Here is a 25,173-nt window from a genome sequence, read left to right on the forward strand (position 1 = left end):
AACAAAGGATGTTGCATATCTCCATGGTAACCTTTGTTACCCCAAAATGTGTCTTCCTACATTTTGACGCTCAGTGTTGATAACAGCGCCGCGCCGTGGTCTTATAGAAAACACAGTATCGCCACATTATGGTACAACCATAGCGCAAAGTCAAAACACTGAAATAGAAAGAAGGTTCAGAATTCAAGGTTTATTGATTACTTCACCAAATGCCTGGAAGATTACATCACAATATGTATAGTATATCACCTTTCTATGTATTTTACATGAAAACTTTACAGTCTGCATTTCTCCATATACTGTATACGTATTTATAACGTGCCTCTTTACTTTAGGCAACAAAGCACAGACCCATAGTTGCAGGGGAAGGAAAGCTTCTCAAAAATATTTAAATGCACTTTAAATAATTACATACATCCTTCTTAAAAAAAACGAGGTGGGTGGGGGCATATGGGGCATAACACCATTTATGGATTCATGTTTTGGTTTAGCTTCATTCCAATTAGATTACAACACTTGCGTGGGACATACTACTGATTCAGGAGCTATGCTGGAAAGCTGACATAGGAGAGGAATGCTACCAGTGTGTGTGTGTGTGCGCGCGCGCGTGTGTGTGTGTGTAGAGTAGAAAAATAGAACCGTTTGAAATAAGGAAGGAAGGAGAGAATTTTTCTATGTGGTCTTGTGAATGTTCAGATGACAGATCTGCAGATGAGGAATAATGAGGAAGATCCATTTCTCCTCTGAGGTCTAGGATGTGGGGGGGTGAGAGGTGGGGGGGTGAGAGGTGGGGGGGTGGAGGGAATGCAATAACAGAAGCAGCTTATCGTCAAGCCCCTCATGTAAACTGATAAGTTAGATCATATTATAAAAGATATATATATTTATATATAAAATAAAAAAAGAAAACAAATCAAGAAGTAAATAAATACGAGAGCAAAGCCACCTCACAGCGCCCACCAGTGGCATGTCTATGTAGCAGGACGGAGAATCTCGAGGGTTGCCCGGGCAACGGCAGTGTCATGGAAACAGGTTGTTGTGCTCCATTAATACGTGTGACACTGGAGTCGCCAACCAGCCAACCTGCTGGGGACAGGAACTAGGGAGAGCCAACCAGCTGTGGGAAGCGGTTCAGCCGAGCCAATCAGCTGTGGGCAGGAACTAGAGAGAACCAATCACCTGCTGTCACCGGTTGGTTTGATGGGGAATCCTGGTCATGATTTAGGCGTCTTGTGACTTACTAAGAGGCACAACCGAAATCAACTAACTAAATATGGAGAGTATCTGTCTGTGTTCTTCTGGTACTTCCAGACAACAACATTAACTGTGCCTCTTTCTCTGTCGCCCTCCCCCAATCCTCCTCCCCTCCCCTCCAGATGTTGATGTCTGCCTTTGAACATGGATGAAGATATGATAGCTCGTCGTCTTAAAAACAGAAAGACAAACCAAACCCAACAAACAAAAACACAAAACAAAAGAAAGATCACATACTGTTCGCACGGAGCAGCATCAATAAGTTATGGTTGGAGTCCTGGTTCTGCTGAGTGGTTGGAGATCTGGTCTGATGGGAGGGGAGACCGGTCAAGGTCACTGTGCAGTTCACTTCCTGGTCGGGGGGTCAGAGGGCGTCTCCATGAAGACAGGCAGACAGAGAGGAGGCGGGTGGTCTTTTTCTTCTCCCCCTCTTCACCCCCTCCTCCTCCTCCTCTCTTTGGCCTCCTCCATCCTCTCTTCTTGCTCTCACCCTTATCCCTCCCCTCCTCCCTCCTCTCTCCTCTCTCCCCTCTCTAGGGTGCAGGGGAGGGGGCAGGTGTGGGGGTCACAGGGGAGGGGGCAGGTGCGGGGGTCACAGGGGAGGGGGCAGGTGCGGGGGCGATGGAGGGGGGCTCGGAGGATGGGGCAGGCGTGGGGGGCACGGGGGAAGGCGCAGGGGCGAGGGAGGGGGGCTCGGAGGATGGGGCAGGCGTGGGGGGCGCGGGGGAAGGCGCAGGGGCGAGGGAGGGGGGCTCGGAGGATGGGGCAGGCGTGGGGGGTGCAGCGGCGGCGATGTGGAAGACAGAGCCGATGCGCAGGAAGAAGTGTCTGAGGACGACTCTGAGCTCTGGGATCAGGTCAAACTGCATCATCTCACACAGGTGGGGGTAGTAGCAGGACGCATGGGGCTTGAACTGGGGGGGGCAGAGGGGAGGGGTTAGTGTCAACAGGGTTCCTTCAACCTTCTCAGACATGCTTGTATGTCTGACGTGTGTGTGGTGTATGGTGTGTGTGTGTATGCTGTGTGTGTGTGTGTACCTTGTGGTCAGGCAGTCTCAAGGTCCTGGTGAGCAGCAGCATCAGAAGGCTGGTCCAGGCCTCTCTGTGACTCTCCGATGTCAGTCTGATGAAGTAACCCAGCGCCTCACTGCATACCCTGGACACACACACACACGCGCACGCACACACAAAGTGATTATCATCATCATTCACAGCTGACGTCACAAGTATTTTTACAGTGTTAGCCCCCCCCCACTCACACACACACACACACTCACAGCAGCAGGCGTGTGTGGATGTCAGGCCAGCTGGTGGACAGCGCTGGGTCAGAGTACATCCTGAACAAGATCCTCAGGCTGCAGGCCAGACTGCTGGTCTCCTGCTTCAACAGGTTGGGCTTGGACTTCCCCTTGAAGCCTGAGAGGGGGGGGGGGGGGGGAGTTAGAGCTATTCAGAGACCAGTTGGGGGTAGTTGGGGGCAGCTGTGTAGCCTCACCTGCCCTCCAGAGAGCTGTCCTCTGCTCGTTGTTAGAGTTGAAGTCCCGGGCGAAGGAGTGAGACTCCAGCAGGCAGTCCAGCAGCTTAAACAGGTGCTGAGGAGACAGGTGGCTGTACATCCCCTGGGCCCCCTGCCCCGGGGCCCCCTCCCGGGCCTGCCCCGGGGCCCCCTCCCGGGCCTGCCCCGGGGCCCCCTCCCGGGCCTGCCCCGGGGCCCCCTCCCGGGCCTGCCCCGGGGCCCCCTCCTGGGCCTGCCCCGGGGCCCCCTCCTGGGCCTGCCCCGGGGCCCCCTCCTGGGCCTGCCCCGGGGCCCCCTCCTGGGCCTGCCCCGGGGCCCCCTCCTGGGCCTGCCCTGGACCCCCCTTCTCCAGGGTGTCCCTCTGGGGGGGGGGGGGGGGGGGAGAAGAGAGAGAGAGGAGACCACCAGGGTGTCAAACGTTCTGGATGCAACGAACCCTTGTTGATTAAAGATTAAACACCTCCCTCATCCCTGAATACAGCCCCCCCCCCCCCTCACCTGGGCGGCGGCCATGTTGTCAGCGTCCTCCTTCCTGCTGGTGGAGGGGTAGAACACGATATTGTCCACCGTCTGAATCAGCTCCAGCTGCACCACACACCTGATGAGCAGTCCTGCAAACAGCTTCTGGTCTGGCAGCCCTGCACACACACACACACACACACACACACACACGTGGCCTTGTGTAAGTGTGTGCGAGTGTGTAGGCATGTGTGTGTGTGTGTGTGTGTTCGTACTGGCGTTGTCGTCGCTGGCGGTGGACATCTGGCTCTGGCCGCCTCGCTCTGATAGGGCCCTGTCAAAGCTGCTTTGGGATTGGCTGTCGTAGTCCACGTCCTACACACACAAACCAATCAGATAACAGTACTGTAGTGGCTGGACGGGAGCCACAACCAATCCAGAACAACACCGTTCTCTCACCATGTGTCTCCCCTCCACGACTTCCTCTTCCTGTCCAGCCGGTCGCCATGTCAACAAGCTGTGGAGGGACGTAAACAGAATGGTGAGCACTGGTCATGTGACCAGTAGCTTCCTGTGGACATGAGGCGTCCATGAGTCACGATCTAAGACTTCTGCTGATGACATCATAATGACATCACGCTCTGCATCTGTGTGTGTGAGCGTTTGAGAGCTACTCAGTGTTTAGAGACATGACATCCCGCCAGGCATGTGGTCATGTGGAGACGAGGAGAACATGAGACCTTCTGACTGAGAGGGCGGAGTTTAGGATCTAGTTAGGAGGGCAGGGGAGGTAGGGGGTAATTATTGGGGGGCTGGGGTAGTTAGAGGGTAGTTATTGGGGCTGGGGTAGTTATTGGGGGGCTGGGGTAGTTAGAGGGTAGTTATTTGGGGGCTGGGGTAGTTAGAGGGTAGTTATTGGGGGGCTCACGCGTGCGGGCTGGTGGTCTGGAAGATCTGAAGCAGGCAGGAGCAGGTGGCGTCCCAGACGTCAGGGCTAAACTTCTCCCCGTTCAGGATCACCAGGTTCTCCAGGCAGTTGGTCCCTGAGCGGGCGAGCTGCTCGTTGTCTGGAGAGAGACACACACACCTCTGGTCTACTGTACAACACTACTGTATTACACTGTAGAGCTCAGGTCTACTGTACAACACTACTGTATTACACTGTAGAGCTCTGGTCTACTGTACAACACTACTGTATTACACTGTAGAGCTCAGGTCTACATAATATCTGTATAACACTGGAAAATGTTGTTAGTTTAATACTTTGGCACGATCAATATTATTTCTGCTTTACTCTGTTTTAGGCTTCTCTGTTCTCCTCTCTCCTCTCACTGTGTGAAAAAGGTTTAAAAAAAGTTTGGAAATGTAACAAAATATTTTTGAAAAGGTTTTGGAAGGTCAAAAAATATTTTCACAGGAAAAGTTGCAAAAAAAGTTTCTAAAGGTTCAAAAACATTTTGAATGAAACGTTTTGAAAGGTTTAAAAAATATTTTCAAAAAAAGTTGTGAAAGGTCAAAATAATAATAATAAATTTCCAACAAAAAAATAAAAAAGCGTTTCTAAAGGTTCTAAAACCTTTAGAAAGAAAAGTTTTGAAAGGTTTAAATATTTTCAGAAGGTTTAGAATAGTTTTTCTTCAAAAGGTTGACATTTCTGAAAAAAGCTTAAGGAAAAAACCTTTGAAACGGTTTGAAAACATTTCTAAAGAAAAGTTTAGTAAGGTTTTTTTTTTTTTAAGTTTCTATCATTGATGTGTACTTGATGAGGTCTCTACTGTATTCTGCTCAGCTTTCCTCCCCCCTCCCCCTCCTCCCCCCTCCTCCCCCCTCCTCCCCCCTCCCCTCCCCCTCCCCCTCCTCCCCCCTCCCCTCCCCCTTCCCCCTCCTCACCTTGTCTGACGCACCACTGGAGCTGTGTGTAGATGTCGTCCAGCAGCACTTGGCTGAGCGGCTCGTAGAACTGGGTGAACACGTCACAGATGGCGTACAGGGCGTGGTTACATGTGGTGGTCATCCACTCTGTCTTCTACACACACACACACACACACACATACAGAGACACACACACACGTCAAAGATACACGCCTGTCTGAGAGGAAAGTGGGAGGGTCCTGAAGGGCGTCTCCATGGTTACGGGCAGTGTGGGACCCCTGACCTCTGTCTGTTGTTCCGGCAGCTTCATGTTGTCGAAGATCCTGAAAACGATCCTGAACAGGTCGTGCCACCAGTGCTGCTGGAAGGAAGCTCCGTAGCTCTTCATGATCTCAAACATGACCGTTAGACCCCTGCACACGCACACGAGCAGGATAACAGACACACACACACACACATACAAGCAGGAACACACACACAGACAATAATGAACACACACATTGTATAGCTCAAATCGCTGCAGTAATCATTGCAAAATACAGTGTGTAGTTATACACTTAAGTTGTAATATTCTACAGTTGTAGTTAGATACTCAGAGGTACCCATGCTTCATCCATGTGGATGGCCTCCGTCGTTGTCACGGTGACAGGGGCCGTACACATGGATGTGCCACGGTCACAGTTACCGTAGCAACGCAGCATGCTTGTCATGAGTGTCGTTGTGGCGACTGACCGTGTGCGTACGTCCAGCTTGCAGCGGTTGATGATGCAGGACAGCTCAAACAGGATGGGGAACCAGCCACGGACCCACACACGGTCACCAGGGGCAACGTTCATGTCATCACTGGTGTACTCTCTCAAGGCCTGGGGGAGGGGAGGAGAGAGAGATGAGAGGGTGGAGGAGAGAATGAGAGGGGATGGAAGAGAGAGAGAGATGTGTACCTGCGGCCGGTCTGCAATGTACTTGGCGCAGTGCCGGATCAGCCTGATGGCCTCCATGCTGGTGTCGGGGAAAGCTGCGTTGCACACAAACTCAGACAGACACTTCACTGCATCCTGGAACGAGTCGATGGCCACCGCAAAGTGCTGCTGGAAGGTGTTCACTGACGACAGAGAGATGGAGGGAGAGAGAGAAAGAGAGGAGGGGGAGAGAGAGAGAGAGAGAGAGAGAGAGAGAGAGAGAGAGAGAGAGAGAGAGAGAGAGAGAGAGAGGAGGAAGAGAGATGAACAACAGAAGAGACAATATATTGTTTGAGACTTGAGGTGGTGCCAGTCTGGTTGAGCCTGTGTGTCTATGGAGCTCTGTCTGTTAGGGTGGTCTACTGTACGGTGGTCTGTCTGTGGAGGTCAGTGATAATGGTGGTCAGGTCAGTGATAATAAGAGGTGAGAGGTTGCTTCTCACAGACGATGTGTCCGGTGGTGTGGAAGGCCAGCTCCACGATGGTCTCGTCGTGGTCGGAGGCCGCCTGGTGGAACACTGAGAAGATGTTCTTCCACCCGGAGCGGATGTTCCCTGCCTGGGAGTTGACCATCTGGGCCACGCAGCGGATCACCATGTCCCTGATGATGGGGGACCTGGACGGGATGGAAGCTTTGCAGTTAATGGAAAAAATGCTGTTTAACTTGTCATTCAATATTTTCTTCACCTCTGCTCCATCTCTCTACCAACTCTCCTCTCCTCCTCCCCTGTCTCTCCTCTCTTCCCACTCTCTTCTCCTTTTCCACCATCTCTCCTCCCTCCACCTCTCCTCTCCTCCACCTCTCCTCCCTCCTCTCCTCCACCTCTCCTCCACCTCTCCTCCCTCCACCTCTCCTCCCTCCACCTCTCCTCTCCTCCACCTCTCCTCCCTCCACCTCTCCTCCCTCCACCTCTCCTCCCTCCACCTCTCCTCTCCTCCACCTCTCCTCTCCTCCACCTCTCCTCCCTCCACCTCTCCTCTCCTCCACCTCTCCTCTCCTCCACCTCTCCTCCCTCCTCTCCTCCACCTCTCCTCCCTCCACCTCTCCTCCCTCCACCTCTCCTCTCCTCCACCTCTCCTCTCCTCCACCTCTCCTCTCCTCCACCTCTCCTCCCTCCACCTCTCCTCCCTCCACCTCTCCTCTCCTCCACCTCTCCTCTCCTCCACCTCTCCTCTCCTCCACCTCTCCTCTCCTCCACCTCTCCTCCCTCCACCTCTCCTCTCCTCCACCTCTCCTCCCTCCACCTCTCCTCTCCTCCACCTCTCCTCTCCTCCACCTCTCCTCCCTCCACCTCTCCTCTCCTCCACCTCTCCTCTCCTCCTCCTCCACCTCTCCTCCCTCCACCTCTCCTCCCTCCACCTCTCCTCCCTCCATCTCTCCTCCCTCCACCTCTCCTCTCCTCCACCTCTCCTCTCCTCCACCTCTCCTCCCTCCACCTCTCCTCTCCTCCACCTCTCCTCCCTCCACCTCTCCTCCCTCCACCTCTCCTCTCCTCCACCTCTTCCTCCCTCCACCTCTCCTCCCTCCACCTCTCCTCTCCTCCACCTCTCCTCTCCTCCACCTCTCCTCCCTCCATCTCTCCTCCCTCCACCTCTCCTCTCCTCCACCTCTCCTCTCATCCACCTCTCACCTGTTCTTCTTCATGATGTGTTCGAAGGGCCTGAGGAAGTCCTTCTGGAAGCGGAAGTTGGCCAGCTCTCCCTTCTCCAAGAACTTCATGGAGAGCTGGCGCAGGGAGTCCACTGCAAACACAGCCACGTCCTCATTAGGGCTGCAGCCCACCTGCACAAACACACACACACAGTTACAGACACACACACACTGTTAGAGACACATGCACAGTTACTGTTGAGCCCCCCCCCCCCCAGTAAGAGGCCGGTGGACCTTGTTGAAGTGATCTCCGATGACATGCCAGATCCTGGACCACTGCAGGCGGATGCGGTTCATGTTGTAGTAGGAGATCTCCACGATCTTCTGCAGGCTGAACATGCGGGGCTGGTGGGAGGAGGCCAGCTCATCCATGGACACGGCACACAGCCAGCGCACAAAGTCCACTGGGGAGAGGGGGGACATGGTTATGTACTGGATACACACACACACACACACACACAGGTACTGGATACACACACACACACACTTACCAACTGCATTTCCATCTAGCCTGGTGGAGCCAGTGAAGATCCTGCAACGGAACAAACATAGATGGATGAAGAGGGATGATTGAGGGAGTATGTAGGGATGATGAGAGGATGGAGGGATGATGAGAGGATGGAGGGATGATGAGAGGATGGAGGGATGATTGAGGGATAATGAGAGGATGGAGGGATGATGAAAGGATGGAGGGATGATTGAGGGATAATGAGAGGATGGAGGGATGATGAGAGGATGGAGGGATGATTGAGGGATAATGAGAGGATGGAGGGATGATGAGAGGATGGAGGGATGATGAGAGGATGGAGGGATGATGAGAGGATGGAGGGAGGATGAGAGTATGTAGGGATGATGTAGGGATTATGAAGATGGAGGGATGAGGTCTGACCTGTCCACAGCTACCACTACGCTCTGAGAGCTGGTCTCTCCCACAGACTCCTGCAGGTGAGCCATCTGCCTCCTGTCTGGAGCCCCCACCAGGGTACCTGACACACACACACACATGCAGTTAACACAAAGGCAGTCACACACACACATGCAGTGTGTGTGCTCCCTACCCATGAACTCCTCTCCTCCAGAGGTGTGTGTGTGTGTGTGTGCTCCCTACCCAGCCCCAAGGTCATGAACTCCTCTCCTCCAGAGGGGTGACCTCTGACCCCTGGCTCCCTCATCACCCCGGAGACGTAGCGAGGCTTCACCCCTGTACCGATCAGCTGGGCCAGCTCCAGCTGACTGATACACCTGAGGATCTACACACACACACACACACACACGCACACACACGCACACACGCACACACGCACACACACACACCAGGGGGTACATGTAAGACAATTATTTTAAACCTCATCCCCACCCCCACCCCAGCCCCACCCCCAGCCCCACCCCCACCCCAGCCCCACCCCCACCCCCACCCCAGCCCCACCCCCACCCCCAGCCCCACCCCCACCCCCAGCCCCACCCCCAGCCCCAGCCCCAGCCCCAGCCCCACCCCCAGCCCACCCCCACCCCCAGCCCCAGCCCCACCCCCAGCCCCAACCCCAGCCCCAGCCCCAGCCCCAGCCTCACCTCGTGCCAGGAGTGCCCCAGGTAGTTCCCGTCGGTGTGGGCCACGGTGATCAGGGTCTTGATGGTGTCGATGTTCTTCTGCTTCATCTCAGTGATGCTGGAGCTGGCTGTGAGCAGGGTGAACCTGGCCAAGGCCTGGACGTACGCATCACGCTCCAGCTACACACACACACACACACACCGAACACACACACACACGAGAGGTAAGACAGGGGGGGGGGGGGGTAAGAGGCTCTCTCCTGGTGTGTATGGTGTGTGTGTGTGTGTGTATGGTGTGTGTGTGTATGGTGTGTGTGTGTGGTGTGTGTATGGTGTGTGTATGGTGTGTGTATGGTGTGTGTATGGTGTGTGTGTGGTGTGTGTGTGGTGTGTGTGAGGGCAGACCTGCATGCTGTGTGGTGTGTGTGAGGGCAGACCTGCATGCTGTGTGGTGTGTGTGAGGGCAGACCTGCATGCTGTGTGGTGTGTGTGAGGGCAGACCTGCATGCTGTGTGGTGTGTGTGAGGGCAGACCTGCATGCTGTGTGGTTAGGGTTAGGGCAGACCTGCATGCTGTGTGGTGTGTGTGAGGGCAGACCTGCATGCTGTGTGGTGTGTGTGAGGGCAGACCTGCATGCTGCATGCTGTGTGGTGTGTGTGAGGGCAGACCTGCATGCTGCATGCTGTGTGGTGTGTGTGAGGGCAGACCTGCATGCTGTGTGGTGTGTGTGAGGGCAGACCTGCATGCTGTGTGGTGTGTGTGAGGGCAGACCTGCATGCTGTGTGGTGTGTGTGAGGGCAGACCTGCATGCTGCATGCTGTGTGGTGTGTGTGAGGGCAGACCTGCATGCTGTGTGGTGTGTGTGAGGGCAGACCTGCATGCTGTGTGGTGTGTGTGAGGGCAGACCTGCATGCTGTGTGGTGTGTGTGAGGGCAGACCTGCATGCTGTGTGGTTAGGGTTAGGGCAGACCTGCATGCTGTGTGGCTAGGGTTAGGGCAGACCTGCATGCTGTGTGCTGTGTGGTGTGTGTGAGGGCAGACCTGCATGCTGTGTGGTGTGTGGTGTGTGAGGGCAGACCTGCATGCTGTGTGGTGTGTGTGAGGGCAGACCTGCATGCTGTGTGGTGTGTGTGAGGGCAGACCTGCATGCTGTGTGGTGTGTGTGAGGGCAGACCTGCATGCTGTGTGGTGTGTGTGAGGGCAGACCTGCATGCTGTGTGGTGTGTGTGAGGGCAGACCTGCATGCTGTGTGGTGTGTGTGAGGGCAGACCTGCATGCTGTGTGGTGTGTGTGAGGGCAGACCTGCATGCTGTGTGGTGTGTGTGAGGGCAGACCTGCATGCTGTGTGGTGTGTGTGAGGGCAGACCTGCATGCTGCGTGGTGTGTGTGAGGGCAGACCTGCATGCTGTGTGGTGTGTGTGAGGGCAGACCTGCATGCTGTGTGGTGTGTGTGAGGGCAGACCTGCATGCTGTGTGGTGTGTGTGAGGGCAGACCTGCATGCTGTGTGGTGTGTGTGAGGGCAGACCTGCATGCTGTGTGGTGTGTGTGAGGGCAGACCTGCATGCTGTGTGGTTAGGGTTAGGGCAGACCTGCATGCTGTGTGGTGTGTGTGAGGGCAGACCTGCATGCTGTGTGGTGTGTGTGAGGGCAGACCTGCATGCTGTGTGGTGTGTGTGAGGGCAGACCTGCATGCTGTGTGGTGTGTGTGAGGGCAGACCTGCATGCTGTGTGGTGTGTGTGAGGGCAGACCTGCATGCTGAAGATGCAGGCGATCCTGATGGCACAGCGGATCCCCTCCAGACAGAGACAGGCCACCTCCTGGTCGTCACAGTCCTGCAGCCCCACACTGAACGCTGCTAGCAGGGGCGTCCAGGCCAGCTGCACACACACACACACACACACCATACACACACCATACACACCATGAATACACATCATGAACACACACTAGGTCAGATAGATTCGCACTGATATCACATCTGTGTTTCGTCCCTGCAGCTGGTTGTAGTGGTGGTGTGTGTGCTCCAGGTGTGTGTGTGTGTACCTTGAACATGGGCCTGACATGCTCCAGGTGTGTGTGTGTGTACCTTGAACATGGGCCTGACATGCTCCAGGTGTGTGGCGCTGAAGAAGGGGGCCTGGGCGTGGCTGACCGCCTCCATCAGAGCCTTGGCTGTCTTGGCCATCTGCTCCATCTCCACGTTGTAGAGCAGCCGCCTCTGCTTCTCACTGGCCACGTCTGCACACGCACACACACACACACACACACACACACGGGGGTGCACACACACTACAGTTAGTCCACTGAGACTCAGTGAACACAAATGTCAAGACTCCCCTCCCCCCTCCTCCCTCCCCCCTTCCTCCTCCCCCTCCCCTCCACCTCCTCTCCCCTTCTCCTCCCCTCCTCCCCCTCTCCTCCTCCCCCTCCCATCCCCTCCCCTCCCCTCCTCCCCTCCTCCCCTCCCTCCCCTCCTCTCCCCTCGTCTCCCCACCTCTCCCCCTCCTCCCCTCCTCCTCACTGTGCTTGCTGGACTTGGGGGTGATAGAGTGTTCCTTGCTCTCCTTCATGGAGATCTTCTTGCCGGCGATCTCGTTGTAGATGGAGGACAGGTAGTCCTCTGGCAGGTCCTTACTGTCGTTGATGCCTCTGTTCATCTTGATGTACTGCTCCTTTGTCATCTTGTTCTTCACCTGGAGGGGGGGGGAGAGAACAAGGAGGGAAGGGGAGAAAAGGAAGTGAGGGAGAGAAAGGGGAGGGAGGAGGGAGAGATGAAGAGGGGGGGAAATGGAGGAGATAGTAGGTAAAGGGAAATGTAAAGGTTATAATAAGAGAAAGAAAATGTATGTATTTTGCGTGTGAGGTTTAATGTGTGTGTATGTGTGTATGTGTGCGTACCTGAGGACTGTGCAGGTCGGTGGTGAGCATGATGATAGAGTAGGCCAGGACGTAGGCTGTGTCTGCACTGGCAAACTCTGTCTGTCTGCAGCAACAACAACAACAAGGTCAGCTGCTAATGACGTCTCTCTCTCCCCCCCCCTCTCCTCTCTCCCTCCCTCCCTCCTCCCCCGCTCCTCCTCCCTCCCCCCTCTCCTCTCCCCCTCTCCTCCTCCCCCCCCCCTCCCCCCCCTCCCCCCCACCCTCTCTCCCTCCTCCCCCTCTCCCCCTCTCACCCCTGGTTGCACTCCAGGTATCGGGCGGCAAACTTCTCCATGAGCCTGTCTATCTTCTGGGCCTCCCCAGGCAGACGGAATCCCTCCAGGAACACCCTGAGCGCACACACAAAGTCCCGGCCACAGAAGTCCAGCTGGTCCACGTAGCGGTACATCACCTCCTTGTTGAACCGGATGTTCTCGCCCAGGTACTCCCCCACCTGGGTCTGAAGGGGGGGAATCATTCACACTGATAAGTGTGTGTGTGAAGGTGTGTATGTGCCTGTCTATGTGTGTGTGTGTGCATGTGTATCTGTGTGTGCCTGTGTGTGTATGTGTGTATGTGTATCTGTGTGTGCGTGTGTGTGTGTTTGTCACCGTGTCCAGGCGCTCCTCCTGGTGGAGGAACTGGGCGATGTCCTCCGCTGAGACTCCCAGCATTCCTTGCTCCTGCAGGTACTGGACCCCTCGCTTAGGCTTCTTATTAAACCTGGAGGGGGGGGGGGGAGGAGATGGGGGTGAGGGAGAAAGGGGAAATCATAATGCATAGAGGGGTGTGGTCACACAGGGGCGTGGTCACACAGGGGCGTGGTCACACTGAGGCATGGTTGTTGGGGGCGTGGCCTAGCAGGGGGGCGTGGCCACTCACAGCTGGATGCCGTGCTGAATGATGTCCTTCTGCTGCTTGATGACCTCATACTGTTCGGGGTTGGGGTCGGGGTTAGGGTCCTGCTGGGCGCTCGACAGCGTGGACTCCAGAGAGCTGCTGCTGTCCCTCCGTGACGACACGTGTTCCGGAAGCTTCAGCTCCGCCCCCTCCGCCTCCGCCGGACGCTCCTGGCCTGGAACACACACACATGTACACACACAGGTACACACACATGTACACACACAGGTACACACACACACAATTTTGACAAACACACTAAGAGAGACCAACACACACACTCCGGGAAGTCTCACCGAGGTTGGCCTGCAGGTTGGGGTTGAGGTACATGTCTCTGCTCCACTCCACCATGCACTTCAGCACCGACACCAAACACTCCAGCCCCTTCTTACGGAGGCTGAGTTCCTGCAACACACACACAAACGCACACACAAGGATAAGACGATGAGAGCATCCGAGAGCTACACTGACTCACATTCAGAGAGTCACAGTCCTAATCTAGTCAGAGTCAGGGAGTCAGTGTACCTGCAGAGGGAGTCAGTGTACCTGCAGAGGAGTCAGAGGGAGTCAGAGTACCTGCAGAGGAGTCAGAGGGAGTCAGTGTACCTGCAGAGGAGTCAGAGGGAGTCAGAGTACCTGCAGAGGGAGTCAGTGTACCTGCAGAGGAGTCAGAGGGAGTCAGTGTACCTGCAGAGGAGTCAGAAGAGTCATAGGGAGTCAGAAGGAGTCAGAGGGAGTCAGTGTACCTGCAGAGGAGTCAGAAGAGTCATAGGGAGTCAGGAGTCAGAATGAGTCAGTGTACCTGCAGAGGAGTCAGAGTGAGTCAGAAGGAGTCGGTGTACCTGCAGAGGAGTCAGAGGGAGTCAGTGTACCTGCAGAGGAGTCATGCCCAGCTCCTGGCCGCTCCTGCCCTGGGCGATCTTGGACAGGTCGTTCACCAGACGCTCGAAGATGTTGGCAGCGTTCAGGTCACAGTCATAGTTCACGTAGATGTCCACCACACACTGGGCGTCTGGGGACAGAGGAGCATGCTAGCCCTGGGGGGGGTCTGTGTGTGTGTGTGTGTGTGTGTGTGTGTGTGTGTGTGTGTGTGTACCTGCACAGATGCGTGTGAGGGTCTGGATCACCATCCACTTGTGTTGGAAGGAGCTGGAGGACGTCTCCAGGATGGTGAGGAAGATCTCTCTGAAGAACACCTGGAGAGGGAGAGGAGGTGGTGGGAAGGAGCAGAGAGAGGGAGAGGAGGTGGTGGGAAGGAGCAGAGAGAGGGAGAGGAGGTGGTGGGAAGGAGCAGAGAGAGGGAGAGGAGGTGGTGGGAAGGAGCAGAGAGAGGGAGAGGAGGTGGTGGGAAGGAGCAGAGAGAGGGGAAGAGAGAGGGATTCTAAGACAAGATGGAAGCTCATTCCCATGAAAATATTTCAGCAGTGTTGTCTGTCTTATCTGGTGTGTGTGTGTGTGTGTTTACATGCGTGTGTGTACCTCGATCTGCATCTTGAGGTGGACCTTGAAGTGAGAGAGGAGCGTGAGGAATATGGCGAGCGAGAGCTCGAACACCTCGGGCACGGAGGAGACCCCGTTCTTGGACAGCGCCACACACAGGTACTGCTTGATGGCGTTGGCAAACATTTCGTGCGTGCGGAACACAGGCCCCGCCCCCTGCAGCACAGACAGCAGCAACTGCAGGGAGACCACCTTGGAACGCAACTCATGAGACCTTGGGGAGAAGAGGAGAGGGGGAGGAGAGGAGAGGGGGAGGAGAGGAGAAGGGGGGAGAGGAGAGGGGGGGAGACGAGAGGGGGAGGAGAGGAAAGAGATAAGACATTATTTCAAAGTTATGGAATCAAATATAATGGAATGATTGAGCTCAGTCTCCCATCCTTCCTCTCCTTCCTCCCTCTGTCTCTGTCCCTCCTCCCTCCCTCCCTCCCTCCCTCCCTTCCTTCCCTCTCCCCCCCTCCCTCTGCCCTGCCCTCCCCTCCCTCCTCCCCTCCCCTCCCCTCCCCTCATCTGGACATGGTAGTCAGGTTCTGTTACACTATTCACCTCCTATTCACCACCACCTATCACCTGGCCAACCTCCTCCCTCTCCCCCTTCCTCCCCCTCTCTCCCCGCACTGGGTTTCATGTTCCTGTAACTGAGGCCTTCCCAGACCAGACATTTATTCATTTAGCAGACGCTTTTATCCAAAGCGACTTCCAAGAGAGAGCAGACCAGCTAACCACGCAGAACGACTTCAGAAACACAGATGTTTACTTAGGCAGAGGGAAGGGAATGAGGAACTAGGATTTAGGAGGTGAATAAGGAGTTAGAAGTTTAATGTATAAAACTTAATGTTAAGGCAAGGGAACTATGACAGACTTAGATGTTAGGAGTCGAGGATGTAAGACAGGGAGATAGGGGTTAGGGGGATCAAGAGACCAGGAAGAGGGAGATCAGGGAGAGAGAGATCAGGGAGAGAGAGATCAGGGAGAGGGAGATCAGGGAGAGAGAGATCAGGGAGAGAGAGATCAGGGAGAGGGAGATCAGGGAGAGGGAGATCAGGGAGAGGGAGATCAGGGAGAGGGAGATCAGGGAGATCAGGGAGAGGGAGATCAGGGAGAGGGAGATCAGGGAGAGAGAGATCAGGGAGAGGGAGATCAGGGAGAGGGAGATCAGGGAGAGAGAGATCAGGGAGAGGGAGATCAGGGAGAGAGAGATCAGGGAGAGGGAGATCAGGGAGAGGGAGATCAGGGAGAGAGAGATCAGGGAGAGAGAGATCAGGGAGAGGGAGATCAGGGAGAGAGAGATCAGGGAGAGGGAGATCAGGGAGAGGGAGATCAGGGAGAGGGAGATCAGGGAGAGGGAGATCAGGGAGAGAGAGATCAGGGAGAGAGAGATCAGGGAGAGGGAGGACAGGGAGAGGGAGATCAGGGAGAGGGAGATCAGGGAGAGGGAGATCAGGGAGAGGGAGATCAGGGAGAGGGAGGACAGGGAGAGGGAGGACAGGGAGAGAGAGATCAGGGAGAGGGAGATCAGGGAGAGAGAGATCAGGGAGAGAGAGATCAGGGAGAGAGAGATCAGGGAGAGGGAGATCAGGGAGAGGGAGATCAGGGAGAGAGAGATCAGGGAGAGGGAGGACAGGGAGAGGGAGATCAGGGAGAGGGAGATCAGGGAGAGGGAGATCAGGGAGAGGGAGGACAGGGAGAGAGAGATCAGGGAGAGAGAGATCAGGGAGAGGGAGATCAGGGAGAGGGAGATCAGGGAGAGGGAGATCAGGGAGAGAGACATCAGGGAGAGAGAGATCAGGGAGAGAGAGATCAGGGAGAGGGAGATCAGGGAGAGAGAGATCAGGGAGAGGGAGGACAGGGAGAGAGAGATCAGGGAGAGGGAGATCAGGGAGAGAGAGATCAGGGAGAGGGAGGACAGGGAGAGAGAGATCAGGGAGAGAGAGATCAGGGAGAGAGAGATCAGGGAGAGGGAGATCAGGGAGAGGGAGATCAGGGAGAGGGAGATCAGGGAGAGGGAGATCAGGGAGAGAGAGATCAGGGAGAGGGAGGACAGGGAGAGAGAGATCAGGGAGAGGGAGATCAGGGAGAGGGAGGACAGGGAGAGAGAGATCAGGGAGAGAGAGATCAGGGAGAGAGAGATCAGGGAGAGGGAGGACAGGGAGAGAGAGATCAGGGAGAGGGAGATCAGGGAGAGGGAGGACAGGGAGAGAGAGATGTCTGACTTGGGGTCTGGAGGTCCGTCGGCCAGGGGCTTCATGGAGAGCTTGCAGAGGGAGCGGAACACCAGGAAGGCGTCCTTCTGGAGAACATGAGAGAACCTGCTACCAGGGGGGGCTCCATGGCAACCCTCAGAATCCTGCGGGGGGGGGGGGGGGGGGGGGGGGAAGAAAGGTAAAAACAACTTACACAGAACCCTGAAACAGTGTGGCTCTCTCATCCTGGTGAAGATTCTACTGTAGCACCAGGGGATTCTACTGTAGCACCAGATGATTCTACTGTAGCACCAGAGGATTCTACTGTAGAGCCAGGGGATTCTACTGTAGCACCAGAGGATTCTACTGTAGAGCCAGGGGATTCTACTGTAGCACCAGAGGATTCTACTGTAGCACCAGAGGATTCTACTGTAGAGCCAGGGGATTCTACTGTAGCACCAGAGGATTCTACTGTAGCACCAGAGGTTTCTACTGTAGCACCAGAGGATTCTACTGTAGAGCCAGAGGATTCTACTGTAGCACCAGGGGATTCTACTGTAGAGCCAGGGGATTCTACTGTAGCACCAGGGGATTCTACTGTAGCACCAGAGGATTCTACTGTAGAGCCAGGGGATTCTACTGTAGCACCAGGGGACTCTACTTACCAGGATGTCCGAAGAGGAGACTGAGCCTCGATCCTCTATGATGCCGTTCATCTGCTGCCCCTCCACCCTGCCTCTGGGGGGCGCCACCTCCCCCTGCTCCGGCTGGGGGAGAGAGGCATGGTCCCCTCCTGGGACAGGAGAGGAGAGGCAGGAGGGAGAAGAGAGGGGGAGAGGAAGAGAGGGAGAGCGAGAGAGAGGGAGGAAGGGGGAGGAGTTAAGGACAGTGGATAATCCAAGAGCAGGGCTCTAGAGTGCGACCAAATTGGTCGCACTCTACGACCAAAATGTGTACGGGTGCGACTACATTTTTTCCTAGGTCGCACCGGTGCACCTAACCTCCTCGCATCCGCTGTCTCTCCACAAACGAAGCGTTTGTTATCCTAAGACGGAACTGACACTCATGGTTGGATCATATCGTGGTCTAAACCAATCAGAGACAGAGATGGGGCGGGTCTTTGCCTCTGATAGGCTGTGGTCCAGATATTCCTGTAGCTCCGTGCTGTGTGATTGAAATTACGACCTGAGCACGAGAGAGTCAGTTTAGCAGACCTGGGCATTGTATGGCCCGCGGGCCATAACCGGCCACAGGCTGTCTCAATCCGGCCCACGTGAGGTAAATCAAAAATGTAAAATAAATAAATGTGTTGAGCGGTAGTAAATATGTAGTCCTGAAAGACTACAGTGATCAGGCGATTTACATATGTGGGCTTGCGCAACCTCACCGACAGGAGAGTTAGCTGTTGGTTAGCCCTCGAAAATGAAAAACGTTGCCACTGATTAACTTTTAACAAGACATGGACTTCTAAGTATCTGTTTACTGAGGTCAAAGTGAAAGCTGTGAAGAAAAAAAACTAACGCGGACATAATAAGAACTTGACTGATTCAGTGGGCGCGGGCTGATGGTTTGCTAGTTGAACTGCAGACCCTGATCATTACCTGTCAGCTGTCCTTCGCATTCAGACAGATTTCGATGCACTTGTTCAAGCCCACTGGATTTCTCTCACAGAACAAAATGAACTGAAAAAACGTATTGCTTTTTGTATAAAGTTGATCAATTCCACATCTTTAACATACTGCAAAACAACTTTTCAGTGTTTGTGAAGATGAACTGGTTACAAATAAAATGAAACACTGTTGTTGTTGTTGTTTATACTGTTTATTGGGTGTGCTTTGCCTTCGGCAAGGGCACAAACTTTGTTCTCTCACATATATGTTTAATTGTAACTTGTTTAACTACATGCTCTTATGGTTCTTCCCTTTGGCACTTATTTTGGTTGTTCACAATGTGTGCTTCATGTTTTGGCTAGTCGCAATGTTTTGTGCCTATCTCGTTGTTATGATCAGTGACCTATGCACTTTGTAAAGCTCTCTCTTGGAAGTCGCTTTGGATAAAAGCGTCTGCTAAATGAATAAATGTAAATGTAAATATATATTATTATTATTTTTATTTCTTTTTGCCCCCCTAAAACTCAAGTCAATATTTGGCCTACATAGACAACCTAGGTGTCAAAAGTTTCGTCTTGGTAGCGATTGAGTTGCTTCTATTGGGATTTACGTTCCGTTGCATGGTTTAAGTGGAAATTAAGTTTTTGTGGCGAAAAGTGAAGCTAACGGTGGCTAACTTGCTAGCCACAGTCAATGACGCTACTTACGTCACTAACGTCACGAAAACTCGCGTGACTACTTCTAGCAGAACATTAGTTTAGCAGCTCGTTAACTTCTGGGAGATAGCTAAGCTAACTGCTTTACTGCAGGCAGCTGCAGAAACGCCACAAGCAAAGAGGCCAGGGTGATAACTATTTACTAATTTTACTTTGTGATATGACACACAATTGTGACGTGTAATGTACAATATAAGCTGATTTTATTAAGGAAGTATATCTACTTTCGGAAACAGTAGTCTACTATGTCACTGAAGTATTAGCATCATGACGTTAGCCTCTGTTGCCCGGGCAACACATACTACAGTGGTCTATGATGCATCTGTTTTCAATTGTTAAAATAAACATTCCTCACGTATACATTTTCGTTGTAGGATTTATTATGACATTACATTACAAGTAAACGATTTGTTGGTGAAATTACCATTACCTGTGGTTTCAAACCAGTGTAGCTCACTGCAACGCTGTAGCTTACGCGAGACACACTACAAAAACATCTACACTACACAGCTGTTTAGGAAATCAAACGGCGACAGAACATGTTCGGCACTGCCCTTACTTAAATCAAAAGTCTATCTAACTACTAACCTTAACTTCATTGCCACAGCCTAAACTTTGTCAATCTGTTCATGAAAATAATTTCAGGCTAAACCGTACAACGGAACGTTAAATCAAATTCAACCAACGCAATCGCTACCAAGACGAACACAGCAGTAGTACTGTACTGTAGAAGTACAATTTACCGGGGCAGGTTCTTTGCGTTGTTACTGACAATGATCGCTACCAGTGAGCTTTTTATGAATTAGCGATTTTCCACTAAATAAATGTCAAGCTTATTTACGTTTTTAGGGGGCATATTTTCAGTTAGCAGATGGTACTGTTTGAATCGCGATTCCATCTTCTACTGCCGGGTAACGTCGTAGAATAATCTTCAAAGGGGGTTCTTTATTAATGAATGCAATATGAGTAGGCTAAATGACTAAAATATCACGAGAAGGGAAAACTTAAAAGGACGTTAAAGTCATAGAGATTAGGTCCATTTTTACACCAGTCTGCCAAATGTATTCGTTTTGATTCAGCTATGAGGCTGCCTCTTGCAGGGGAAATGAGAAGACATCTATTTCATTCTACACTTCACTCGTATTTTGAGTTGTAAATGAGCAGCAAAAAAAAAGATGCTTTTAAATCGATGTCATCTTTATAAATAATAAGTATGTATTTTTATATAAAATATACAGAAATATCAGTTGTAAAAATGTCATTAAAAAACGGACCCCTGTGCAACCGACGCAAGCAAGCACACCCTACAATTTCCCCAGAAATTGTACCCTCTCTAGTTACTTCTATAATCTTTCCTATTTGACCTACACCAAAATCTAAAATATTTATATAAATATTTACAGAATATCCTTATTCTTCTGATAACCAGTAGCAGCTAATCAAAATATATACTTTACTGCTTTTTACAATGGGAGAAAATGAATAGTGAGCAAATTGATGAGGCCCTCCAACACATTTCAGGTTTCTCATGTGGCCCCTAGAGGAATGGATGTATGTGATATGTACATTTTAGGGGGGGGAATTTTTTGGTACCTCACGATTCGAATGGATTCTTGGGGTCACGAATCGATTGAAAATCGATTCACGATTGTTTGCGATTTTTTATCAAAACTTTTTTATTATATAAAAAAATTACTGCACAAAACAAATAAAATCGATGTGAACCGCTAGAAGACTGAATCGCGATTCAAATGTGAATCGATTCACCCCCCCCTAGTACATTTACATCAATATTACAGCCCTGTTCATTTGAAAGCATGCAACTGTATTTAAACAATTTCATAAATAAATTTAATAGAAATATGAAATAAAACATTTATAAATAATTAAATATAAATTTGAATTGAATAGAATGTCTGACCTGGTCCGGTCTGTGTCTGGGACTCCGGTTCAGATGATGTCATTTCCTCCTCCGCCTTAACTTCTTCTGTGGGCTTTGTCTCTTCTTTTTCTCCCTCCCCCTCCTCCGCCCTCCCTACCTCCCCCCTCTCCTCCTCCACCCTCTCCTTGGTCACTGTGGGGGGCGTGGCAGGAGCTTCTTCATCGAACACATCTGCAGAGGACAATCAGAGACTGCAGCCATGAATCAGTAAACAACCACCCCCTGCCTAGCAACACTCACCCCCTGCCTAGCAACACTCACCCCCTGCCTAGCAACGCTCACCCCATGCCTAGCAACGCTCACCCCATGCCTAGCAACGCTCACCCCATGCCTAGAAACGCTCACCCCCTGCTTAGCAACGCTAACCCCCTGCCTAGCAACATTCACCCCCTGCCTAGCAATGCTCACCCCCTACCTAGCAACGCTCACCGCCTGCCTAGCAACGCTCACCGCCTGCCTAGCAACGCACCCAGTTGGCACCGTACCTGGAAGGGGTGTGGCTTCCCTCTTCTCCACCTCCTCCTCTGCCCTGCCCTCCTCTGGTTGGCCGTTGAGCGAGGGCGTGTCGGGGGCAGGGGGCGTGGTGGAGCTGAGGTCCGGGGTGCTGCCGACGGGGGAGGGCCCGGGGGAGGGGCCGGGGTCAGGGGTGTGGCTCCGGTCGGAGCGGGGGGAGCCGGAGACGCCCCCTGGGGAGGGGCAGGAGGGCCGGGGGGGCAGAGGCAGCCGGTCCTTCTCCTGTTCCTGGGCCTCCAGGGCCTGGAAACCGAGCAGGGGGGTCAGGGAGATGGGTGTGGAGTGTGCACTAGCTGGTGCTAACTGGTATTAGCTAGTACTAGCTGGTGTGTGTACTAGCTGGTACTAGCTGGAGTGTGTACTAGCAGGTACTAGCTAGAGTGTGTACTAGCTGGAGTGTGTACTAGATGGAGTGTGTACTAGCTGGTGTGTGTACTAGCTGTAGTGTGCACTAGTTGGAGTGTGTACTAGCTGGTAATAGCCGGGGGCCAGACTGACCGCCTGCGTCTCCATGCGGGTGAAGATGACGTTGAGCATCTGTGTGAGCGTGGCCTTGGCCGTGGTCTGGTTGATGAGGTTCCTGCTGGCCAGGTAGATGTTGTAGCAGGTCCTGACCGTCAACAGAACCGTGCCTTCATGGATCTCTATGTGGGGAGAGGTGACTGCCGTCAGAAGGGCCTGGGGGAGAGAAGAGATTCAGTCAGAAAGGTAGTTTTCTTAACTGATATAAAATTCAGACCATGTCCCTGAGCTTCTAAGAGGACCGTGAGGACACACAGGTAACGATCATGTGACCCTCAGGTCATGTAACCCACCTTGATGATCTGCAGCTGCACGCCCTCGTCCGTGTGCGGACCCTGGAAGCAGTCACACACCGTCTCCACCAGCCTGTCGATCAGACGCTTCCCCGGGGCGCTGCTGTCAGGGGCGTTGCCTGTGATGTGGCCGTACGCTATGAGCTTCTGCAGGCAGGCAGGAAGAGAGGGAGGGAGGGGGTTAGTGAATTTGTCAAAGTGTCTGTGCATTTACAGTATGTCTGAGAGGGAGAGGGAGCAAACGATAATAACAGTATGTGTGTGTGTGTATGTGTGTGCGTGCATGTGTAGTATGTGTATGTGTGTGTGTACCTGTAGACAGTCCAGCGAAGTGCTGACTATCCGTGGGGACTTTGATTGACAGGCCAGCTCGAAGGGCAGCACATACTTATCAGCCTCGATGTAGTTAGCTCTGGGCGGGACCACTGTGCCATCTCTATGGAACAACACCACAGGGTCAGGGAACCAATCGAGAGAGCCGACCCCCAGCCAGACATGAGCACAGGAAGTGAGGTCATTCAGCGGTCTGAGACGTTGTCGATGAATGGTTGTTTCTAGAGTGTGTGTGTCTGTGTGGCAGTAGTACACACAAGCACATAACTACAATTCGGTGTGCATGCACACACACGCTAAGCAAATGTGACAGCTATGTCACCGAGAAGCAATTCATTGACCCGTAGCTGCAGATCTACCTGCCACTAGCAAACACAAGCTAGAACACAGCATCTACGTGTTCACATTCAATAAACAAAAGAAAGATGGGAGGAACTTACTTTTGCTTCTCTAGCTCGATCTTGATTTCATCTGAGGAGAGAGGAGAGAGAGCAGAGAGAGAGCAGAGGAGAGGAGGGAGGAGACAGGGTCAGAATCACTGGAGGAAACATGAACTTTGACCTGCATACCTGATTAGACAAGTAGTGATTATTAAAAGGTACCCTCATTTACAGACACACACACACACACTCACGTACAAGCACACACACACGTACGCACACACCCTCCATTACCAGTCAGATGACCAGACAGTGTTATTTGCTACCATTTAGTCATGCAGGCCTGAGGTCTCCACCCACTCAAAGCCACACACACACACACACAGGAGAGGAGGAGAAGGGAGAAAAGGAGATAAGTGAAGGAGAGAGAACAGGAAAGGAGATTGATAAGTGAGAAGAGGAGAAAAGAGAAGTAGAAAGGAGAGGAAAGACAAGTAGAGAGAAGAGGATGAGATAAGGAGACAGGAGAGGAGATGAGGAGACAGAGAGCCTCTATCTGATGCATGCATAATGAAAGGCTTCAGATTGAGATCAAAACACAGTCACCGATCAACTCCCGCTCTCTTATTTTCAGCCTCAAACCATTTCAAGGAAAAACTACTGAGCTACAAGACTTCCTGAATATTCAACCACCCTCATCCTACTAAACCGGATCTTCCAGTGGTGAATGATTATCTTAGAGTGGAACCAGGAAAATAAAACCAACAGGGGGTTGGGGGGATTGGCACATTACTTCCTTGTTCCGTTTAAATTTGAGTTGCTAAGTGTCACTAAGCTACTAGTGAGTACGCAACTTTGTCACCCTCCGGTGAACAGAAAGACAGGGAATATATCTCTGGTATTTAAATAGTTGACACGTACGTTCCCCCGTTCAAATGACAGCTTATAGGCTGGCCACAGTAAATACAGAGGAAAACGGGATCTTGCAGATCTCTCATCAAACAACCTAACCGAACGCGACACGCTAACACACACGAGCTGGATGGGTGTGTAAAACGATCCGCTCAGTCGTTCAATGGAAAAGCCCGGACGTCAGAATATCCTGGAGTTGAATGACTTCAGGTGCCGCTTTGGCCAGTTCACAGTGCTACGTACGGCACAATGATTGGTCAAGTAACTAGCAAGCTAGCTAGCTCGCTAGTTAACTACTTAACTACTAAGTTACCAGGTTGGTAGTCACACAAATACTGTTACAAAAAGCGCCGTTGTCGGATCACGCCACCCTCCCTAGCTAGTTGTCCAGGTATTTTAATGATACACAAGCATATTGACGTTAGCTAGCTAGCTGTCAGCTCTGAAAGGCCATTAGTGGTGAGGCTAATGCTAAACGGCTAGCAGCTAACTAGCCTAGCTAGAGCTACCTTGCTAGCTAAACTTAGCACCCAAGTCTTGGTTTATGTGTCACACACACATCGTACAGACGTACAGACACTGATAAAAACACAACTTGCTCACCGAGTGCAACCTGACAGGCTTTCCGTAACTGGCTGTTTTGGCTCCGCTTCACCTCCTTATCCGACAGGATTTTCTCCAGAGCCCTGGACAGAAACATGCTCTTCGTTTTCGTGCTGGATTCTGTCTGCGTCTGTTGTGGCGGCGGTGGTGGTAGATGAAGATGATGTTGTTGTTGCATCTCTTGGAGGGACCGATCTTTTCTCAGGCCGTCATCCTCGGCCGGGCCCTGCGTTTGACGCAGGTGTCAGAAAGGCAAACGGAACCGGGCTATCGGTTAGTGTCAATACTGTCGCCAACGAGTTTGTTGGGGCTGCAACATCAGCACTGTGTCGCCATGTTGGCTCAACGTCACGTCACGTGATTCTCAGATGCTCTAGAAAGTCTATCCCCCTGAATGATTCAGCGGGCTTGTTTCATCCTGTAACATTTTAAGAGATAACGGCAGATAGATTTTATTTAGCAGCCGTTTCATGTTTGTGTCGGACCATGTTCACATGGTCTGGTGAACGAGGTCAATGTAGAGGATGACAACGGAGTCGCCAAATCTAACTTGTTCATGAAAGTTGGACGATTCACAGGCTGTCCACAA

At 52.6% G+C, this 25,173-nt stretch overlaps 1 protein-coding gene across 1 annotated transcript; it reads right to left on the reverse strand.

The window, feature by feature from the left end:
* Window positions 1–170: 170 nt before the first annotated feature.
* On the reverse strand, window positions 171–24,940 carry arfgef2 (ADP-ribosylation factor guanine nucleotide-exchange factor 2 (brefeldin A-inhibited)). Its single transcript, XM_062460300.1, has 41 exons — window positions 24,585–24,940; window positions 23,130–23,160; window positions 22,669–22,792; window positions 22,357–22,503; window positions 22,040–22,219; window positions 21,514–21,784; window positions 21,008–21,199; window positions 17,426–17,553; window positions 16,791–16,924; window positions 14,560–14,794; window positions 14,177–14,276; window positions 13,953–14,092; window positions 13,377–13,485; window positions 13,063–13,255; window positions 12,792–12,903; window positions 12,435–12,640; window positions 12,160–12,244; window positions 11,783–11,954; window positions 11,348–11,499; window positions 11,010–11,138; window positions 9,281–9,439; window positions 8,820–8,961; window positions 8,601–8,697; window positions 8,203–8,243; window positions 7,946–8,115; window positions 7,692–7,843; window positions 6,504–6,676; window positions 6,043–6,203; window positions 5,834–5,964; window positions 5,385–5,514; window positions 5,120–5,255; window positions 4,158–4,296; window positions 3,689–3,746; window positions 3,505–3,604; window positions 3,269–3,408; window positions 3,075–3,131; window positions 2,750–2,882; window positions 2,532–2,670; window positions 2,293–2,410; window positions 1,745–2,168; window positions 171–1,705 (listed from the first exon to the last, which is right to left on the reverse strand). Exons 1-40 carry the CDS (start codon window positions 24,760–24,762, stop codon window positions 1,788–1,790), a joined length of 5,775 nt encoding a protein of 1,924 aa, XP_062316284.1. The 5' UTR covers window positions 24,763–24,940; the 3' UTR covers window positions 171–1,705; window positions 1,745–1,787.
* Between the last annotated feature and the right edge of the window lie 233 nt (window positions 24,941–25,173).

Source organism: Osmerus eperlanus, chromosome 4 (assembly GCF_963692335.1).
Source record: "Osmerus eperlanus chromosome 4, fOsmEpe2.1, whole genome shotgun sequence".
Taxonomy (NCBI): domain Eukaryota; kingdom Metazoa; phylum Chordata; class Actinopteri; order Osmeriformes; family Osmeridae; genus Osmerus; species Osmerus eperlanus.

Bases quoted from the DNA above. Each gene is read 5' to 3' on its own strand.
- arfgef2 (XM_062460300.1), bottom strand. From the start codon at position 24,762: ATGCAACAACAACATCATCTTCATCTACCACCACCGCCGCCACAACAG. The intron at 12,245-12,434 runs GTGAGAGGGGGA...TTGTTGCTGCAG, and splicing joins TACCTGGAGTGCAACCAGGG to ACAGACAGAGTTTGCCAGTG. The intron at 5,515-5,833 runs GTCAGTCGCCAC...GTGCGTGTGCAG, and splicing joins AAGCTGGACGTACGCACACG to GGGTCTAACGGTCATGTTTG.